General features: G+C 38.5%; 1 protein-coding gene across 4 annotated transcripts in view; it reads right to left on the bottom strand.

The window, feature by feature from the left end:
* LOC149566077 (krueppel-like factor) overlaps positions 1-16856 on the bottom strand; it is a 55499-nt gene that overhangs the window by 27576 nt on the left and 11067 nt on the right. Inside the window, exon 2 of one of the 4 annotated variants that reach the window (XM_089819513.1) lies at positions 1116-1729. The exons of 2 other annotated variants lie outside the window; for them this stretch is intronic. In XM_089819513.1, coding sequence (XP_089675639.1) covers positions 1677-1729 — 53 coding nt within the window. In that variant the 3' untranslated portion in view covers positions 1116-1676. Of the gene's footprint in view, positions 1-1115; positions 1777-16856 lie in introns of those variants that run through there. One more of the 4 variants, XM_089819511.1, reaches the window with a different exon arrangement.

The raw sequence follows: 16856 nt of genomic DNA, 5'->3' as shown, positions 1-16856 counted from the left end.
GTGAGAACATGACACAGACTACAGACGGGATTCTAGATGGCTTGGCTTTCACATAGAAGAAAATATGATAATGACAGCCATTGGCATTCTATGTGACTTGGCTGGCACAAGAACCAAATGTTGAAGATTTGCTATGGTGACATGGCTTCTCAAACAGTTCTCCCAATGCGTGCTTGTCATCCAGGGGCCATCTGATCGAGGAAGCAGATAACTATTTGTCAACTGATTTGATCCAATTTATCCAATTGGGGAACTATATATAGTCACTTGGGTCCATCAAGTTGAAGATGTATGGGATTCTATATTAGTAGTCATCATGTCAAATGATGATTCTGCATGAAGATTCCTGATATACCACATGGCACAGGGTATTAAAAGATTTTACATCTAGATTATGACAGATTTTTTACCAATATCAAAAATGTAATCGCTAATTGTCAAAAAAGGAATGGAATATCTTATTTTCTCAATGGTTGAAAGTATTAGCCCTCGTCGCAAATGCATTACCTTTTAGTAAACCCAAAGCCATAGAGTTTATGATACAAAGTTATTGCGTTCAGAATCCAGGCAGAGAAAAAACCTCTAAGAAATATAAAATTACAAAAGAAAAATAACAGCCAAAAAGAGCCAGCATTTGAAAGCCATATGCCTACCGTAATTTAAAGGCCAAGATGGCAGAATGTGATATAAAACATACAACTAATCTCCACCAAAATTAGTTTCTCCTTTCAATTTGTAAAAGCTAAAAAATCTACAGAAACCAATTCTATGATCAAGTGTAGTTCAGAATAATTTTAGCAAATTTATTCTGGTGGGATCTACTTTCCAACACATTTAATCTTTCCTGAAGAAGCCTGCTGCAACAACTTTGAGTTGCATGCCTTGAATAACAATACAGGAAGCTCCCAATTTGAGAATGATATTATCATGAAATGCAATTTAACTAAACAAATCAAATCTGTTATTCAAGAGAAATATGGGACAAATTTTGTCAGTGGTTTAAGTCATAATAGTTCACTCCTATGGGCAGTCACTTTTATTCTAAGGGACATTATTCAAATTTGAAGACTGAAATTTTTAATTTCATGATTCATCTGACAATTGCAACCCTGTAATGACCAAATCCACTTTATAACTATATGTACATTGATTATCAACAAGCAGAATTCTACTTTATAAGAATATCCCAATTTTCATTGGTTCATAAATCATCTTTCCTCGAATTTAAATGACAATGAAATTAACACTTTATAACTCATTATGCTAAGGTCTTTGCCTGTCTACTCATTTGCTTATGTTGCTTTTTTTTGTTTCAATGCTGTCCATCGCTCACAGATCCTTGCAATTACCTGTGACTGGGTGTAACCTAGGATAAGGCCATGCCACCCACTTTTGTTTGATGAAATCATGATGTTTTAAACATCAAAGAATTAAAGATATTATATCAGAACATTTCTGTTCATTAATTTTTACATCATTCTACTCACCACAAGTTTACAAAAACTGTATACACTCTTCTTTCAACAAGAAGCCAAAATTGTAGTGGACAATATGCATCGTCCATGAGGACAAAAAAGATATTAAGTGCCAGTAAAAAATATTAACTAATACAATAGAAATCTTGTGTTATTAGATACTTGGTGCCGCAAGACAGCAAACAAGTCTTTCTCAAAAGACTACTTACGAGATTTTTCACTACTGGACTTTTCCCAGATAACCCCTCCATCCTCTGGTACACAAACAAGTATTTATCAAAAGTCCATGTAGGTCTGTAAACTAGTGAGAAATGAAGAAAAGAAAATTATTTATAGATTTAAATTTCGCTATAGCATTAGCATAATCTGTAATGCAGGCAACAGTTATATCCAGAAGTAAACATTTATAACTATTGAATGATTTTTATCGTATTGAAGACCTTCAAATGGATGTCATATATTCAGATGTAAGAAACAAGGACCTAAATTATAATTAAAATATCTACCAACTTAATTGTTTAGAGATTGAAATCCATAAACCAGTTCCTGGTAACAAAATTATTTGCGAGAACTTTGTGCGTCTCCAAAATCAAACTTACAAAGAAGCTTTTGGCAATACTGCGCATGAATCAGTAAAGCAATCAAAGAAAGACCCGAAGAGAATTATGCCTAGATATTTAGTTCACCGTAACATTATTTGAAAGTTCAATGAGTAGTTCTGGGCTATTCTTATTGATTTGGGCAGAAATTTTAAGTATTCAGACTGTTTATATGGCACAATTTTAACTCTACTAGCATTCTTTTAAATTTAGATTACCAAGCAAAAGCTCATATTATTATTATTAGTGTTTTAAAGCTTAGGATCTGGAATTTGTATATCTTGATTCTTAAGTTGTGAACAATTTTCCTGTTATTTGTTGTAAAAATTCCATCAAAATGAAAGGGCTGACAGAATGATGCCTATTAGCATTAAGGGTTAATGCTTGTAAATGTGTGCAGATATTCTGCAGTTCTCAAAACTGTTTTGAAACTTGCACAAAGTGGGTGGGTGCATTGATAGGCCATGCTAGTAAAACTTAACAATATTAAAGAGTTATTAAAAAAGCACTTTAAACTTGGCAACTCATTTCAAATTTGCCTAGATTCCAATCTTATACTCAACAGAAAACATTGGTCTGCACCACCTCTTCCGGGTATATCATTGAATCTTTTGAGAAAGTTGAAGGGTCATATCTGCCACTAACACTTTTCAAGAGACGGTGGCCACTCGAGGCACATCTAGGTGGAAATAGGAAAAATAGTTGGAGTGGCAATATCACCTTGGAAAGCTGATGAAAGTGCTTTTGAAAACCCAATTCACCATAAGGCTCTGTCATTAGCTTATGTGCAATGAAAAACAAAATAAGATTTTGGTTTATCTAATCTTAAAATAATTGGCCGACCCCTTCCTATTTACTAACTCCCCTGCCACCCATCAGGTAAATCCATGACACCCCACATGGATGATTTGCTAACCACTTCAGATTTTTATACAGATACACTAATTAAGAAATTCACGTAACGCATCCCTTCAAAGTTGATTTATGCATTTCCATTCAGATCTTTATAGATAAGTCTTCTAGCTCATAAATTAATGTCACACAAATTTATTGGTTTTATTTATCACTAAATGGATATTGCCTGTAAAGGTGTTACAGTTTACCAGGACAGCAAAACCTTGGACAAGAAGCTCTGAAGAGAGTCTACTGCCTAGAATATTTTTCTTAAATATTCATTCTTGCAAGCTTCCAACAGCATACTAGTGTTGATACTAACCAAAATAAACTAGTCAGAGTTGAATGCTTGCAGTCTACTCCTATTTTTGCTCATTAATTTTTCATTATTTACGACATTTTGAAACATCACTTCCTGTAAAATGCATTGTTGCAAGCTTTCAGGAAGAAGCAACATTATGAAAAATCATTAGGGATTAAACCTGTAGCGTTTAGAGTCTCGGCTTGATTCATCCTAATTAGGAATAAATTTTCCATTATTGACAAGGCTTTGGAACATTTTGTTTATGAAAAATGCACTCTTGTGCTTTTCATTCTTCATATTGCTCTTAACTTTTTTTTTTCAAGATTGTGTAACTGTGAACTAGAGTAGATAAGCTGGTTTGGCCTTTGCCTGATCACAATGTTTCCTAATACCATGGCAGATCTTTATATTCCCTACATATATTATAGAAGTTTTTTCTCACCTTTTGGATATTTAGCTTGCTTTATAATGGTGCCCAAGGCTTTTCTCTCTGGCTGTTAATGCTGAAGCCATAGGTAGTGCAGTTACACCTCGTGTCCCCTGCAAAGAAACTTTTCAAGTTTATTCCAAATTATTCCTAGAGTGCCTTGGAACTCCCAAGATGATGTACTTTTGTACCGAACTTTGATAATTCACGCAAGTGATTACAGCAATTTATGCTCAAATTATTTTTGATAGATTCCATCAAAAAGCATGCTACGGAGTTGAAAGAATTCTACTTGGGTCCCCCATGGTGTTCAACTAGATGCTAGCCAAAACTTGACTGTATGTACTTTCCACCTTCACTTTGCAAAAGCTAGCATGCAGACACCATCCTTCAACACAACGGCCCTTGAATGTCTATAACTCAATTTAAGTCTCTCCCCTTGACTGAGGATTTTGTTTTGTCTAACCATCACGCTCTTAACATGCCTATGTGAGTTGAAATTCCTAGTTTATCATCGTCTTACTGGTCATATTTTTAACAATATTGACTCCTCTCTAGAGATGGTGCTCTGTACTGAAGCAGACAAGTTTATTCAGCCCAACCACAATGCAAGGTTTGCGTGGGACCTGACCAATCTTGAAGAAACTGTAGAGATACAGATTGGCAATACATGCCATGTGCAACCTTTTTTAATATATCAATCTTCCTAACACTTGTTTTAGATGGCAATCCTCATGTAATGTCTCCTACTATGGATTACCTGATTAACCTGCATCATTGTACATTATTATGCATTATTGTGCCTTAACAAGATTAGGCTAGTTGATTTGCTCATAACACAAACCATAATTACCAAGGGAGGATGGGGAATTACTGTCATAGTGCGCTGAAACCATCTCCACATTTAAGCCCAAAGATTTTATGAACTTCTGTGTGCTGAAACCATCTCCACATTTAAGCCCAAAGATTTCATGAACTTCTGTCAATACCACCATTGGGCCCAAGGGTTTCATGAACTCCTGTCATAGTGTGCCAAAACCATCTCCACATTCATTGTCTTACTGGTCATCTTTTAACAATATTGACTCCTCTCTAGAGAGGGTGCTCTGTACTGAAGCAGACAAGTATTTTCAGCCCAACCACAATGCAAGGTTTGCGTGGGACCTGACCAATCTTGAAGAAACTGTAGAGATACAGATTGGCAATACATGCCATGTGCAACCTTTTTTAATATATCAATATTCCTAACACTTGTTTTAGATGGCAATCCTCATGTAATGTCTCCTACTATGGATTACCTGATTAACCTGCATCATTGTACATTATTATGCAATATTGTGCCTTAACAATATTAGGCTAGTTGATTTGCTCATAATACAAACCATAATTACCAAGGGAGGATGGGGAATTACTGTCATAGTGCGCTGAAACTATCTCCACATTTAAGCCCAAAGATTTCATGAACTTCTGTGCACTGAAACCATCTCCACATTTAAGCCCAAAGATTTCATGAACTTCTGTCAATACCACCATTGGGCCCAAGGGTTTCATGAACTCCTGTCATAGTGTGCCAAAACCATCTCCACATTCAAGCCCAAATATTTCATGAACTTCTGTCAATACCACCATTTGGCCCAAGGGTTTCATGAACTCCTGTCAATACCACCACCTTGGACACACCTAACTGTGCTGGAATTACTCGTCCCTCCCTATTCTACCAACCTATCCTTCCAAAGACATTAGAGAAAGATTTGCGGTTACGTCCCCATAGTCTTACATAGTATTATAAGTGTGTGTGTGTGTGTGTGTACGTGCACGCATGTGTATTACATATATTATATTAATGTTTTACGATTACAAATATTCATACATATATAGATATGTATATAATATGTTAATATGTTAGTCCATATATATTATTTTGTCAGGATATTATTTTATATTGAAATTGTTTACAAATCTTGTGCTCATTTAAGCAACAACATGAGAATTACAAGCTTATTCAAGCTCCTTTCGAGCAACCACACTAGAAACAACATTTGGAAGACCAAGAGTCACAACTTAGAATTCCACATAGATGTCCCTCTAGGGATTTGAACCAAGGTCTCCACAATGAGAACTTATCGCTTCAACCAAGGTAAACCCCTTGGATGTCAGGATATTATTAGAAATAAGAGACTATATATATATATAGTTTTATTATTATAACTGAAATAAATACTAAACAAATGTGTGTGTGTGTGTGTGTATTGGTCCCTTATTTCTAATAATATTCTGTCATCTGACAATAACCTGTAGATCAGTATTGATTTATAAATAATTTACATCATACCAATATGCTGTCATACGATGCCTGTCAGTAATAGAATATGCTTTATTTTCCCTTAAAATCCAAGTCTATTGATGAGAATCAAACGATTTTCCATCTTTCGAAGCTTACTAGAAATTATAAATATTTTATTTCTTTCTGTCTCTATCTTGTAAATCAGTACCGTATATATTTTATAAACTAACATTTTATTCATCCTTGAATAATCCATATATGATCTGCAGCGAATTAAAGATCTATTATGTTATCTTCTTTTCATTTTAACAGAGCATCAATTCTATCACATATGTGTGTTTATATCCTTCAATGATCCCTTAGCTGGGTGTTGAAGGCTTCCATTTATACTTCCATCTCCACTAAGGATTACATCCCTTTGAAAGGTTACTTCTAGTAATCACATCCCTTCGTTCTTACATAGTGATCACTGGCCCTCTTAATCCAAAATTAATTCTCTTTTAAATGTGGCGTCTCTCTAGGTAAAACTGTCTTATAATGTTCTTGTGTAAATCCGAGTTCAATGCAATTGACCTTGAGGATGCAACACCTTTAGATTTCCTTGATCACAAGGGAAATGTACCTTAAACTATTGCCAAAGATCTCATACACCTTGGCTTCTTGCAGCAAATACCCTACAAGGGCCAGAAACAAGGCCACTCCAAACTTGTTCACACCACTCTCAAAGTCGTCGAAGGGCAGCTATCTCATTGGTCATTACCTATTTTGATCATTAAAGAGGATGGTCACTACTTGCTTACATATCTCATGCATCCTCTCAATGGTATGGTTGGTCCCCTTGAGAAACCAAGACAAGTTTCCTTGCCTAAATTTTGCCATTCACTATTGAGGAATTTTTTCAGTTTCCACTACCAGGTAAATCAAGATCTCCAATAACAAGAGGGCCTCAAGTAGGGAGAGGAGACTGTTAACTATTTTATCACCACTAGCCCATCACAAATAACAGATCTGACATATTTTCAATGGGATGAAATCTATTAGTAGGTTAACACATCATTTTATCTATGGCTAACCTTCATGTTATCCCTATTTTGCAAGGCTCCTTTTTGCCCCTTGCAAAATGGAAAAACCAGTCAAGATTTTGCCACATGGTTTCCTTTTATTCGATTGACAGTCATTGTGGTCCAATCCTAGCGCCACATTTTATCAAGTTTTATGTCGTGCATCTTTACCTAGTTTCTTTCACAGTTTCACAACAGCTTGTCACAGGTCATTCAGAAATGGCAATGATTAATAGGTCAATGCCACAAGGTGGGATAACATGCCATGTCATCCGCTTTTTGCAGTTTTGTGAGGGGGCAAAATGGCAGCTTGCGAAATGAAGAAACTTTTCGTTATTTCGCAATTTTCCGTCCTTAGTGTTGTTTGTAACAAAGTCATACCAATTGTCCAATCAAGAGCTTTTTTATCAACGATTGTGTTTTAATCTTTGTATTAAGGGATTTTGATGTTGCATCTGAAACATCCATTCTGATTAGAATCTTTTTCAAACCGATCTCATTTTATTGGACTAGTTTTATTTTAAAGCATGGCGAAGTTTCTTACCGCGATCGGGGTGGGTTAACACGTCATGTTAATCATCCCAACAATGTTTGACAGTGTCACATGATTGTTTGCGGCCCGAACACATTACCAGGACCAAATCTTTAATGCCAAGCGACTTCTCTTGGTCATGTAGCATGACACAGTGTATCCCCATGCCTGTTTACAATCCACAAGGATTTCCTTATGTCAAGAATATCTTTCAACTATTGGATGCACTCATTTGGTTTTTCTATCACTTTCATGGATCAAGTTGCTTCAAGATCAGATTTTTATCTAATATTTATTTCTTGTTTTCCTTTGCAGTCTAACTCCATTGTGGTTGGAGTTTGAACTTCAAGGTTGCATTCAGAGTTATGCTAGCTCCATAAAAAGCAATTCTTTGTAAATATTTGTGGTTCTTCTTTGGTTCTCTTGCAGTGGCTATGTCTTGCATTTGTAATTTCCTTTTGCCTTGCAATAATAGAAATCCTTGTTTTCCTTTTCTTACCATTTAACTATCTTGTGCATGTTTTGCCTTGTGTTGAATGTTTCTATTTTGTCTTTCAAGTTTGTATGTCGTGTTTAACCTTCTCATGAATCTAGCATTTTGAATATCTCTTTCCTCACAACATTTCATTTGTTTTAACCTACATATGAGTCCTTGAAGGATAAATTAGAGTTAGTATTTGCGTAGTTTGGGAGGTCTTATTGATGTTAAGTGCAGTTAGGCAGAGATCCACCACAGTTTCAATCTGGTGCATCGATGCATTTACTTTTCAAGCATTCCTTCTCTCTTTTTCTCAAAAGTTGGAGTCTAGTTGCATCTAGATTGTAAGGAAGTCGGCCTTCTTCGGAGATACAGCCTCAAAGCGCAAGTTCCACACTTGGAGGTTGTTTCCATGTTACACAAGGTTACTTGGGGTTTAGGTCCCAAGTGTGGGTACAAACTTTTGTGTTAATAGTTTTTGGCACGCCCATTGGGACACAAATTCAGCTACATAAGTCTTTTAGTTAACCAATTCAAGCATCATTCCCTAGAATTCTGGTGTTATTCTCAATGCCAATAGGCTTTGGAGGCATTTCATCAAACACCATGGCAACTCTAAGTGTAAATCTACTAGTTTCAAACAGACCAAGTGCTAGTATTTGTAAAGATCACCTTTGATCTATTGTTTTCATATGGAAACATCTCAACATACATAGATATCGACATCTCTACCTTTATATAGCGAATTACAACGTTATGAGTAAGCATACATCTAAACTAGAAGCTTCCTTCGACTAAGCAACCACGTGCAAGGGGATCCCATCCGTCAAATTCACCCACATGTCAAACCTGGCCAAATGCGCTTCTGAGGGTTTGAACCTTGGTGGATGGCATTATCTCTTCTTATCATCATCCACACCAGTTGTGCTCCACCGATTGAGCTACAACCTTTTGGAACCTTTGATCTTTTTGTTTATCCAAGTTTTTTATGAATTTGCAACTTTTATGAAGTTTTAATCATGGACCCATTTCATAGAAATTCTTATTATTCTCCACCATATCAGGAAAATTATTCCTCTCAACCCTCCTACTATCAATGTCATCCTGACCCACTGCCTGGTTATGGCCAATGTACTCACCACTCTTCCACCCATGTTCCATCAATGGAAGAGACATGGAGCATGTGGTCAGAAATTAAATCAGAACTGCAAGCAAATTCCTTTTTGAGCCTATGCAGCACCAAACAACCAACCTGCTCAATATGCTAGCCACCCTCCCAACCCTGTTCTATCTTCTTCATTTACAAATAAATTAAATGTATACGGCAAATAGATGAAATCAACACACAACAACAGGAGGAGGAGATGGCTTACTAAGCCTGTTCTCATGAGCAACAAAAGGACGTCCAGCAAGGACAATACAAGCAGGAATACACTTATCAGACTTCTCCACATCACCAAGAGCCAGATATATGGCGCTTACCCTCTCTCCAGAGTGGGAGGTGCAAAAATTGCAGTTTGAGGACCTTGCAAGAAGTGCCATTGCAGATGAAGAGACAAGGCTCAAGCTTGCTCAAATGCAAGCATTTGAAGCACAATCTCCTAGACATAAACTTGCTAGCTTAGACAAAGCTATCCTTCACCCTTGCAAGTTCCTGCACAAGAGCTAGAGGCCTACTCAGCAGCTACTTTACAAAATCCACCATATGAAGAAGAGCCACCCAAATGCAAGTTTGCTAGCTTCAGAAGGAGTGGGCCTCCCCAAATTACCATTTCAAGCTACCCACATCCTCAACCTACACCTCAAACACCTCCACAACTCGATCTTTATTAACCTTCATCTGATTGTCCCTTCTTCATTGATCTTGAGGAGGTGGATATGTATACTTATATACTTATTCTGCTTCATCTAATTGTCCCTTCTTCATTGATCTTGAGAAGCTCCCATACTTGACATTATTAAAGGGGGTCAAATGCAAATTTAAGTGGACTGAAATAGCAGAGAGGAGTTCTCAATTTTTGAAGAGGAAGGTTGCAGAACTGCCCACTCTAGTGTTGCCTAGTTTGGATAAGGTATTCACTGTGGAGTGTGATGCTAGCAAAAATGCCATAGGTGCAGTATTAAGCCAAGAGAATCACCCAATTGCCTTCTTTTCAGAAAAGTTGAATGAGGCAAAGCAAAAGTATTCAAGATATGATCTTGAATTGTATTCGATGATGCAAGCACTAAAGAAGTGGAAACATTACCTTATGCCCAAAGAATTTGTTGTATACACTAATAACCATGCCCTCAGTTTCCTAAACAGACAAGAAAAGTTGAACCACGGACATGTTAAATGGGTGGAACAGATCCAAGCTTTTACTTTTTTTATAAAGCACAAGAAGGTGACTGCCAATGAGGTGGCAGATGCTTTGAGCAGAAGGATTCTGGCAATCCAAGAAGTCAAATTGCAGAGTGTGGGTCTAGAACAGATCAAAGACCTAAGAACTTTACAAGGAAGATCCTGATTTTAAGGAGGCTTATAACACTTGTTTAGATTATGCTAACACTTTCCACAGTTTCCGCGGTGAGTTTTCTGATTATGTGTTGCAGGATAATCTATTGTTCAAAGGAAGCAGACTTTGCCTCCCTAAATAATCCATGCGGGAAAACATCATTAAGGAGAAGCACAATGGTGCACTAGGAGGTCATTTTGGGGCAGACAAGACATTAGAACAAGTGGCGAGATTCTATTATTGGCCTGGAATGCAGAATTAGGTAAGGAGATATGTTGAAAGTTGCATAATCTATCAAAGAGCAAAAGGGACATCATCCAAAGCAGGGTTATATCAACCCTTACCAATATCTACAAAACCTTGGGACAGTATAAGCATGAATTTTGTGATTGGGTTGCCTAGGACTGCCAGGGGAGTAGACATGGTGTTTAGTAGTTGACATGTTCACAAAGATGGCTCATTTCATCCCCTGCAGAAGCAACCATGATGCATCACAAATTGCAAACCTTTTCTTTAAGGAGATAGTAAGGATTCAAGGGATACCAATGAATATAGTGAGAGATAGGGACACAAGGTTTATTGGACACTTTTGGAGGACATTGTGGAAGAAACTTGGAACACATTTGGCCTATTCATCGGCCTACCACCCTCGGAATGATGGCCAAACTGAGCTAGTGAATAGATCTTTAGGGAATTTGCTTAGGTGTTTGACAAAGAAGCATAGCTTGGCTTGGGATCAAGTGATCAGTCAGGCAGAATATACTTATAATGATTCAGTAAACAGATCAACTAGTAGGACACCTTTTGAAGCAGTATATGGGTTTCACCCAAGGGGACCCATGGAACTACAAGATTTGCAAGACATGAGATCAAGGAGTGCTACAGGGGAGACACTTGCAGAGCTAATGAAGACAGTACATGAAAAAGTAAAGGATTATCTTGAGAAGCCACTGGCAAAATATAAGGTCAGGGCAGATCAGAAGAAGAAGGAGATTCATTTCAAGGTTGGTGATTCAGTTATGGCTTTCCTCAATAAGGACAGGTTGCCTAAAAGTCCAGGCAGTAAACTCCAAATGAAGAGAATTGGCCCATGCAAGATCCTGCACAAATATGGCAACAATCCATATGAGCTTGAGTTACCACAGGGGATAGGTATCTCTCCTATCTTCAATTTTGCAGACATTACATTGTTCAATGGGGACAGTAGCAGCATGAGTCAAGACAGTGACAACAAGGCAAATTCAGAGGTAGAATGGGTGAAGGACTTACCACCCAACAAACCAGTCCCATTGGAATGCATACTGGATAGAAAGACAATCAAGAAGACAAGAAATAGAACTTACAAGGAGTATCTAGTGAAATGGCACAGCCTACCAGAGGCAGAAGCAATATGGATGACAGAGGAAGACATTGTGATGGCACCATTCTTCAGCACCTGACAACTCAAGGAACTTGAGTTCTTCAACTGTGGGAGTATGGCGCAGAGGCCCGAGGTCAAACTACAATTTTGATGTGTTAGGATGGCAATAAGTGTCTAAGTTGACATTGAATAATATGTTTACGTTTCAAGCATCATAGTGTTGATTTTAAGCAATTTTGATTATGTTTGTAATTATACCTATGCTCAAGGTCTGAGTCAGTTAACGTTGGACAACACTGGGTTTTGACCAAAAATGTGCATTTTCATGTTTGTAAGGAGTCCCATGTGTTTTAACAGGCATTTGAACCCATTTGAGGGTATATAAGGGTCAGAAGCAATAAATGTGAAAAGTTGTCAAAAAAAATGTTGTCATGCAACATTTTTTGTTGCTGTGCAACTTTGCAACATTTGTAATTTTGGAAGGCCAACAGTCATGGCCATGGAATGCTCGACCAAACATGCAAGAAGGTGAAAGCTTTAATCACCTAACATATATCTTGAGGTATTCCAATCGAGCAAGAGGTAGGTTGTAGTGCAGGAGTTGAAGCAATAAAGAAATTCAAGTTTTGGTGGGAAACTGCAGAGTACTATTATGACAGTGAGTACTTTTTTTGATCCTTGTGAGCTTTCATAGCTTGTAGCTTGTATGCAATAGATTGTTCTCATCTCGTGGATGTTGTGTTAAGACCCTTTGGTCATTGTAGTTAGTTTTGCTTAATGTTTTAGTTTTTATTCTATTCACTGTTTAACCTAGCCTGAGCTAGGGTTTGTATACAAAATGCACTCTCACTCCTAAATCCCATGGTGAAAAATCCTGAAACTTGGCATAAAGCTGGGAAATAGGATGGAGAATAAAGTTTTGGAGTTTGTTATTGTGCCACCCACCTACTTGAAGGCTTTTGGAACCCATTAGGCTAAGCATCCCTATGTGCTTAGCGAGAAGACAGTCAAAGAATTCATCGCAGAGATATATTGGGGAAGTGTAGATGCTTGGAACCATGAAGTTGGGAATGTTTTGAGGTGCCTTTGATATTGGTAGAACCATTTGTGAAGTGGGTTTTGAATTAAACAAAGTTTTAGTTCAAGATGGTGTATTAGGCTTTTATTAGGCCAAAACTAAGGCTCGTTAGTTAATGGGTAAGGAGGACAAACCCAAACCCAATCTTTTGAAGTTTGTTAGGGTTCAGGGACTCATTGAAGATTCTTGAATTTGTTTGGTAGGTCTTTCGAAGGATTTGTGTGTTTTAGGAGGAAAACAGTGAAATAGGGCTACCAGGAAAAGCCCCCAATTAGGTCTCCTTGTGCAATCTTGCTGTTTGAGTCTAGTAAGATGCCCAATACCTATTGTTTGGTGATGAAACCTTGTGAAAAGATGGAAAGCAATGCAAAGAAGTGTAGGAAGGCTTGAGATCTTGGAGGGTGCAATGGAGTAGGGTGTTGGTGAGGTTTTTTTGCTTTTTTAAGGCTTGTTCGTGTGTTGAAGGTAGAGGTGGAGTTGAAGGGTGGAAGTGGCAGTGGAAGAATGTAATGTCCCCTTCTTCGCACTAGCCCTTACTGACGCCTTGTTGGTCTATCTCTCCATTCAGATTGGCTAATAGAATTAATCTTGAGGATGCCAGCCAGTCACAGGAATTTATTTGGTTTTGTTGGGCAAATATTTAAGAGGAGGAGCTATTCTATAGTTAAGTCACTTTATTTTATAAAGTTGCTTTATGACTTAAAGTCATTTTATAACAAAAGTAACTTAAGTGACTAGAAGACAAAAATAGCTTTTATCCCACATTGCCTAGTTGATTGTGCTTCCCCTCATATCGAGGTTATAAAAGCAATGAGCTTCCTTGGGATTGTCACCATGAAATATAATATTATGCAAATGAAAGGTTGCTTAAATGTGACTGGTTACTCTTGAGGACGAAACCCCTCGAGGCAGTTGAGAAGTTGGATGTAGCCCCAGCATCTCACTGAAAGTTTTGCTCAGATTCAAGCAGGGAGTTGGCAAGATAAATCAAGTTTTAGTTGGTTCCATTTTCAAAAGTAAGTCTGCTAACATTTTAAAGCATTTGTGAGCCTTGTCACAGCTGGAAAATAATCATGTTATCTATTCCCAAGCACGTTCGGAAACTAGGGGTCGGTTAGCAATCAACTTGAGTAAGCTAAGCAGTTACTGGAAGAACGTATTCTCTATTGTATCAGCTCAAGGTTGGTAGTGGCAAATGCAAGGTAAGTGAAGTGGCATCGAGAGTGTAGGCATCGGTTATATTAGTATCAGATTAGGGCCACGACCTCCAACGCTAGCAAACATCCATCCACTTCCCTCATCGTGGACATGTTGATTGGTTGAGAGGGGCACGTTGAATGCGTGTGCAGAATGCATTAAATCTCTGTAACCCACAGGCAATGTAACAGAGTCAGTCATATGGTGATTGGCAACGACAACTGATTACGGAGTGCAGTAGGGGGCCTCGGCAACGATATTCCAGACCTCGTCTCAACTTAAGGATCGAATGAGCTCTTCCAGGGAGGTCCAGTTGTCTATGGGTGTAAAGGCAGTTGAAACACCGGTCATTAGGAAGGGGTTACGTGGACAACAAACTACCTCACACCCAAAATCCTGGTTCCATTAATATGTTGATCCACATTCTGTTATATTGAAGATATATCTGTGCTCGCATTTGCTTGTATCATTGTGCATAGTTTACAAATATTTTGGTTATATGCACTCACTTGGCTAAAACACATGAAGAAGTCTAACATAGGATTCGATATACTTTGGGAGTGTTATGTGATTTCTAAACTATTAATTCCATCTTTCACACTGTTGGCTCCACTCTCTACTTTTATTTTGCATTTTGATCAGTCACTTCTATTACGCTTCGAGTTTGGGATATTATAGTGGTATCAGAGCCAGAGCCACAAGACCTTCCAACTTGTGGGTAAATTGTTGAAGTTGTAGGCTGGTTAAAACGGGAAAAATGTCAAATAGGCATGAATAGGAAACCATATAATTTTAGTCACATCTGACCTGAATAGGCAGGATCTTCAGACCAAATTGATATTGAGGACAGTTTACTCAGTTGATGAGAAGCTAACCTTTGAGACAAGCATACAGGTTGAACAAGTTGAACAGGTACAATTCACTCAAATGGCTTATGATGCAAATGAACAAGAATGGGAAGTTAGGGAAACTTTGCAGGCTATTACAGATGGACAAAATAATATCACTACTGCACTTAACAGCTTATAGGTGCTATGCAACAACTAGCCCCAACACACAGGAGAGCACCGAGTCATCACAATGGAGGTGGTAGTGTGGCAAGATCACCCTAGGCTGCTAGGGCCCCCACACGGAACACTGACAGGCCATTGATGCCCATTTTTGCCAAGAATAATGTCGAGGAAGAGGTAGCCCAACCTGCAGCAGCAAGCCTACTTCCAAATAATGTTATGGCTATGTACAACGAATGGGATCTGTTCCCCAATCAGATTAAACACAGCAGGACTAGATGCCTAGGGCACAAAATAGAGACTTGAAGCACACCATGAACAAGTTATCTCTCCCCAATTTTGATGGCAGCAGTAAGACATGTTCCTGACACTCAAACCCATGTTGGAAACAGAAGCCATTAGATCCGCCACGATGCATTTGAGGGAGCAGCATATGATTGGTCGCATCATGGACTCGTCACCCAGGATCATGGTCTCATTACATCTTATGAGACTTTCAGCTCTAAGCTGATCACTCGTTTTGACAGGAAGGACATTGAGGTCTACTACAGGGATTTGGCGCAATAACGACAAGGTGGATCTTTAGATGACTTCATTGATGAGATTCAACGGATCTCAGTTATGGTTCTGGATATGACGGAACAGCATAAGGTAATGTTGTTTATAGAGGGTTTACAGGACAGATTTAGAGGTTTGGTCAAGGTCCTTAAACCAAACACTTTGGATGATGCTATTAAGATCGCACATGATCTGGACTCACCTTCTTCGATACTACAACCTCCTAAGAAACCTTATAAGGGGTCTACTTCGATCCAAAAGAACAAAAATCAGAATAGGCCTTCCCCCCCCCAAATTGGACTTTGAGAAACGAAATGAACTAAGTAGGAAGGAAGCCATGGACAACGGATCACAGATGCCTTGGCAAGGGGAAAATACATTATGTCAAGGTTCTTTCGGAAGAGGAGGATGAGCAGCAGGGAGGCAGCGATGTTGATGGCAGGGAGAAGGAAAAAAGTGAGGAGCAACCTCCTAAAGAGAGGAAGAAGGAATTCACTCTGGGGCAGTCCCCTATCATAGCTTCCCTCTCTAGCGACCCCACGGGTCACCCCTTTCGCTTGAAGGGTGTAGTTAGAGGGCAGCGTATTGTGTGTCTTTTAGATACAAGTGCATCACAAAATTTCATAACCACACACTGGGTATCAAAAAGAAGATTACAGGTTGATGATATACTAGAGTTCGAAGTTAGGGTAGCACGAGGTGATAGATTAAGGTGCACAAGAAAGGTGCCATGGCTCTCGATTCACTTTGATGACTATCTTTTAGAGATAGATTTTTATGTAGGTGACTTGGATGGGTTAGACGTCATGTTGGGTAGGCAGTGGTTACAAACAGTCGGCAGGTACACAGTTGATCATGGTAAGATACAACTAGAATTCTTACAGGATAGCCGACAAGTGATTCTCAAGGCCATGTCAAAGGGTGAACCCTGATTGGTTTCAGCTCACAGGATGGAGGCTATTATGAGGCATGATGACATGGAGTGGGCAGCACACTATTTCATTTCCTCTAAGGCTCCATTAGGTTTGGGACAGCAGCTTTATGTTGACATTCAGCCAGTGTTTGATAAGCATAAGAGGGTTTTTCAAGACATACCCCAGACAT

The sequence above is a fragment of the Cupressus sempervirens genome, chromosome 3, assembly GCF_028749045.1.
Source record: "Cupressus sempervirens isolate cs-2001-9-10 chromosome 3, ASM2874904v1, whole genome shotgun sequence".
NCBI lineage: Eukaryota > Viridiplantae > Streptophyta > Pinopsida > Cupressales > Cupressaceae > Cupressus > Cupressus sempervirens.
This window is presented reverse-complemented; position numbering and strand designations above follow the sequence as displayed.